This window comes from Apteryx rowi, unplaced genomic scaffold, assembly GCF_003343035.1.
Source record: "Apteryx rowi isolate R43461 unplaced genomic scaffold, aptRow1 scaffold_37, whole genome shotgun sequence".
In the NCBI taxonomy this organism is placed as follows: domain Eukaryota; kingdom Metazoa; phylum Chordata; class Aves; order Apterygiformes; family Apterygidae; genus Apteryx; species Apteryx rowi.
Genome location: NW_020450196.1, coordinates 2,018,915 through 2,024,914, shown reverse-complemented (window position 1 = coordinate 2,024,914; position 6,000 = coordinate 2,018,915). Strand labels below are relative to the sequence as shown.

Below are 6,000 nucleotides of genomic sequence, written 5' to 3'. Positions count from 1 at the left end.
TCCAACTTCACATCAGCAACAGCTCCGGTTACCACCAGGCTGGTGCGGCCACGTGAGCTAACCCATGTTGTGGTGGCTCAGAAGATACCACGCATCACCACTATGTAGTATGACAACACGTAAACCAAAGATGCTCAGCGGGACTCGATGACTCTAACCACTGCAATTTGCACTTGTGAGGTGTAAGAAGCAGCATTTTGAAAGCAGTGGTACAGACACACTATCTGGGTCAGAGAGGTGGTGAATCAGCCATCCTAATTGGGCAAAGGAACTAGAATATCAACATAATTGATGGGGAAGAAACCTGACTGGCCATGAAGCATGCCTTCATACCAATTTTCATCAATCTGGTTAGTGAGGGTAATGATATCACCCTCTTTAAATCCCAGCTCCCCTTCATTTTCTGGTTCAAAGTCATAAAGAGCTCGGCAGCATGGCTGATCCATGTGAACACCTATGGAGAAGAAACACAAACGATATGCTTAAAAATCTCAACAATTACGGTTTCCTTCTTATTGTTATATCTACCACAGATTTTGCTGTTTCTGTTATAATTCAAACTGTTATTACAGTCCTTTGATAAGATCTAAATTTGCACTGCTAAATTGCATTAGAAGATAGTTATCATCTATTCATAGCTTTGAATTTTAATATGTGACTCTGCCTATAAATGTCTGAGAATCCCAAAAGCACCAAGCTACAGTAAAGCCCTCACTTAAAAGCAGGGCTACAATCAACTTGGGATCTCATGTTTATCTGTTTAGTTTACAAAACACATAAAATGAAGAAAAAGCTCTAATGTAGTTCCAGCTGTACTAGCATAGAGATGCTTTGCTTGTGTATCTCATGTCAGTAGTGTAAGGGGCATCTTAATAGTGAAGGTGTAACTGTGTTGCTGTTTGGAAACGTTACCGGTACAGTTGTAGTGTAAATAGGCCTAAATGCTCATAATCTTCTTTTTTCTTAATATGGGGTTTCCAGAGACCTTCCGTCCCCTTTAACACAAAACACTTGGTAATTGCAGGGGCACTAGGACAGACTCTGAACAAGGTTTAAATTGAAAGCTTTCCAGTATAGGCCAATAGGCCAGTAAGGCTAGTCCATGAAAATCTGACAGTAACCATCTGGATGAATAATGAACATTAATGTAAGTCATTATCTAGCAGACTTTCCTAGTTTATATTAAATTAATAAATAATTTATCTCAAAACTTCTCTATAGTCTCAAACCTACCAAAACCAAAATTATTACTGGTTGAGCTATTTTGGGAAGTTGTCAACACAGCAAGTTTTTCAAATACTAGAATTAATTTCTAAAATTCTGTAGTGAATCCTCCTTTTTTTTTAACATATCAGGCACAGTTTGTTCTGCTGGAGGAATCAAAGGAAGAAGAGAGGACACACCTTATATGCCATGGAAACTATTTTGTTAGCATCACCAAACCTTAAAAAGCTTCTTTGGTCTTCTACTTGCTACTAACTGAAGCTCAGTTGACTTAATTATGAAAAGTAAGTCTTAGTAAGCTACGTGCAAATAAGTCGTTATGGCTAGAGAATATCTGAGCTTTGAATGAACCAGCCCCAAACTATAACTAAACAATTTTCAAAGAAGGAGGAGTTTCTCTGGAACCAATGAGCACTTCACAAGAAAAAAACTACTGAAGAAAATGCTAAATCTCAGTCTCTCTGAGGAGGAAAACATGAGCGCTTAAGAGATGTAGGAACATCAGTCCCTATTGACGCTGGTCTATTGACCAGTGTTCATGACACTACAAAAAAGGAGTGAAGAAGAAAATTGCTGGTGGCATAACAGGGAGAGCTTTAACATGCAAGTTATGAGCTATGCTCATGCAGAAGGAATCTGCACTGTATCCTCTTCAGCATGGTGAGGAAGCTGTTCAGCATTTACAAGGCTACGCAAGACAGTTTCCAGTTGCAGGTGGCAAATGCCAAATGGAGATACTGTTGCAATCTACATCTGGGAAAATGTGAAACATGCACATCAGGATGTGATGGAAGGAAGGAAAACCTGATTAAAGATCTAGTGAAACACATTTAATCCTGCAAGGTACAGTGTTCTAGGAATTGTCACTGAGGTCAACTGGAGCACRTGATGACAGGGTCCACAGCAAGGACAGCCCTTACCATAACGTAGGATAAAAGACCATGACTGTGAAAAACAAATGATAAGGCTTTCTTAATATGTGCTGATATGAAACAAACACATCTTTAAGTGTCTAATTATGTATGGTCATATACGTGTTTCACCTTGCTTATACCTCTCTCATTTGGCTTCATTTTTGTTCTTACTCATTTTTACTTTCAGGCTTTTTGTGTTGTAATACCTGGTTTTAAAAGGCAGGATAACATTATTGGGTTTTGGGGGGATGTCAGGGCTCTACATTTTCATGGAAAGCGTTCAGTTGGTCTTTGGGCTTTTTAAATGCCTGTTTTGCCAAGGTTTATATTTCAAGGTGAATTTAGTTTGGCAGCATCTCTTCGAGCTTCTAGAACTGAGCGAATTGCTGACCCAAAGCCAAAGATTTACAGCAGTGGACGATCCATCCATGTTCTCCTCCCTTGGGATCTGAACACTTACAAAGAATGCTGTAATGTGCTTTGTTGCTGGACCAGTGTAATCGATACAGTTAGTTTAAACATTTCTCACCTAGACTGTCCTCACGCTCATTTTCCTCATTGTGGAAAAGCTCACCTCTAAGAGGGAGTGCTGAACTTCTCTATTGTAGCAAAGCTTCAGATAGACTTCTTTTAATTTGGTCGTATTGCCATTACATTTACCTGATGGTTTGGGTGTTGTGGCATGGGATATTCCTCCATTGTGCTGAGTATTGTCGCCAGTAGTAAATTCCAGGCTCATACGGGGTTTGGGCTGGTATTCTCTCCTGGGCTGAGATGATGCCTCTTTTATTCTGCCAAAACATGAAGAAAGCTAAATGTCCAGTGTTACTTTCTGGTCAACGGATGAGATGCACCAAACATCTGTATTTCCAAGACTGAAGTTCATGTCCACCAATCAGACAGACTGAACAAATTTTGGCATTTGGAGTAATTTTTATTTGTAAGGTTAGTTTAAATTACAAAAAAAAAGGGGTGGGGCTTGACTGTGCCATGAGGTTACTCATTTTTCTTTCTCCTTAAGAATTAGCATTTTGGCTGGTTTCTTTTTTGTCTAATAATAATAATGAAGAGCTTCTAATGGAGCAAAACCTGTGATGTGATTTGAGCAAAGCTTGGAGAAGGGCTATACAAACATCTTTACCTCCATTTTTAGCTTGATTGCAACCTGCCATTTTATTGCTATCCCTGACAAGCTTTAACTGAACACTGATTCCAATTGCTGTCATTTTGTGAGCAGACTGTGTGGGAAGGTATTGATTTTCAGTTGCAGACTTAGTTTATTTGGAGCACTTATTTCATAAAAGTGCACAACTCCATTTTTCTTGACTCTTAGACTAAACATACTATGCATCATTCCTCCAAATTTATTTTCCTAATTGTGAAATCTAAAATTTCTAGGAAGAGGTACATTTTCAAATTCCAGGCAAAAATCCAGACAGGGGTGATAGAATCAGAGTAGCTTATATTCAGCAACTTCCAAATACATTTCTATCATCACACTGGGAAGAATACATGAGTAATGACCTCAGTGTTTTAAGGACAGGTTATCTTCTCTAACCTGCTCTAGACTGGCCCCAGACTTGCTGTGGGTAGCACAAAGTACATATTTTGATTTGATCTACTGAAAAGGTCTGCTTCTAACCTAAGTGGTTTTGGTCATGATAACAAGGGTTTCCTCACCATCCAAGATACGATTAGTACTAGTTATTTAAACCTTAGGGATTGTTAGTCTTCTTAATAAACAAAAACATAAACATATTTAAAAAAACAAACAAATGGAGGTAGCAAAAGAAATTTAAATGAAAAGGCCTTGTTGGGTTTCACTCATTTACAGAAGAGTTATTTTTTTCAAAACAGTAATGTTTTGAAGAAAAAAATACTTAACCAGTTCTACTACACGTAATGCTCTTGCAAAGTAAATCCCATTTTTCACAGATTATGAACTTGAAGCAGACAGTTTTAGTGATTTGCTAAAAACTACCCAAAAGCCCAGCATGAGCCTTTTCTAAAGCCCCAGTTCCTGCAATCATGGTATTTTAAAGAAGTTTCAGCTTTTCATTTAATATACAGAACAAAAACTGTATTTCCAGCACTTGCAGTTCCTGAACAGAGTTTTAAAGCTTAATCGAACGGCTCAGAAAGAATAGAAGAATCCAATATACTTGTAAATTTCTCCTGTTTTTTGTGGCCTAACTCACTTTTTTTTAAATTCTTTGGGCAATACTTTACATGGGAGAGCTTTAGGAGTCAGAAGAAACTGGCCATGTCAAACAACAGTATGAACATTTCCATTCACACCTTTTTTAAAAGCATGTGTAAAACCGGCAGCCTGGGCTGTAGAGGTCTCTGAGCATGAACAATATCATATTTTGTCAGTTTAAAAATAAAGATTTATTTACTTTCTGCTCCATATAGCCAAAAAAAATCCAAAGCCCAGGACAATGCATTCTTTGTTGAGAGCATATTACCACCACAAAACAACAGGTTCAAATTCTGCACTCAGTAACAGCTTTAAGTCCTTACTTAACCCCTGGTGTGAACATATCACAATGCCATAATCTGCGTCCAGTGGGGTGGACAAGGGATGATTTAGCCAGCAAACTCTTTACAGCTAGGGATGCACAGTAGCTTTCTGCAATAAATTTACTCCAGCTGATCTATAAAAGTGGACTGATACAAGGTTCTTGAAAAGCTAAAAGTATGGTGACCTGCAATTTACACAAAGTGAAAATATTGGCAATTTAGCAGAAGTTTCAAATGGGCAAAGGATGATCTGAATTGAGTCAAAGTTAATTGTGGACATTACAGAAAGGGAAATCTGTAGCAGAGAGAGACATATTCACTTTATGGCATAACTTCTGGACTAAAATACAATCCACCTACTCCTGAGGTTTTTTTAATGCTTCTGTACAGTGAGTGAATTGCAGTACTCACTTGGGAAGCTCTGACAAACATTCTCTGTTAGGCGTTTAGGCTGTACTGCAAACTTCAGCCAAAAACAGCTTGCTGGACAGCCTACCTGCCAAAACAAGTGTTGATCCCAAGGACAGAGAAGTTTAAAAGTTAAAACTGAATGAGTCTTAAAGCCTGTGTACTTGGAGAAAATAAACACTGAAAGACCCAGCGGCACCAGAAACTAGATCTATACTAATGACATCAGAAAACACTAAAGAAACACATGCGATTAAAATGTTGCCTTTACACTCATTCTACACAATATATGAACATTGACTGCTGATAGGAATTATGGCCAGGTTTTAGGAGAAGTCATCCAGAACTATAAGGAATAACRAAATCTTTCCTTTATGTTATTTTTCTTCAAGAAGGACATGTGTGTGTGGGAGGCTGATAAACTTTTTAAAAACATTATCTTCCTCATTTCAAGAGGATTCAATCTGTTTCATGTTGATGGAAACCACATTTCGTAAGATAAAAAGACACTGCATTAATTCTGAGAGAGCATGCACAGCTACAGAAGAGGGGATGGAAGAGGTAAATTCAGTTAAGCCTTGTATCAAAATTGACCTGATAATAAAGCTGAAAAGAAGAGTATTTAGTCTGTTGGCAAACGGTGGGAGAGTCTAWCTGACCAAGGGAGGTTCCTTGAAGGGTGAAGAGAACACAACAAGATCTTCTTCTTCAATAGCAGTCATTAACAACATCTCTCAAAAAGACTATTTTAGAATTAATGCAGGAATGGTACAGAAAAATAAAGTCTTAAGTCCTACTGATTTACAGTGTTTGCAAGTACATACTTTCAAATAAAAACACATTTAATAGCCTTACTGGGCTGAGACACTTTCCTGAACTCAGTCCTCATTCAGTCGTGCTCAGAAGTATAGGCATATGCATCTCCAAAACA

At 38.1% G+C, this 6,000-nt stretch overlaps 1 protein-coding gene across 1 annotated transcript in view; it reads right to left on the bottom strand.

Moving 5' to 3' along the window:
- Positions 1-211: 211 nt before the first annotated feature.
- The window catches only part of SH3GL2 (SH3 domain containing GRB2 like 2, endophilin A1), a 95,781-nt gene continuing 89,992 nt past the window's right edge, over positions 212-6,000 (bottom strand). The window contains exons 8-9 of the mRNA XM_026073570.1: positions 2,799-2,929; positions 212-454 (exon numbers count right to left, since the gene is read on the bottom strand). Coding sequence (XP_025929355.1) covers positions 255-454; positions 2,799-2,929 — 331 coding nt within the window. The 3' untranslated portion in view covers positions 212-254. The remainder of the gene's footprint in view (positions 455-2,798; positions 2,930-6,000) is intronic.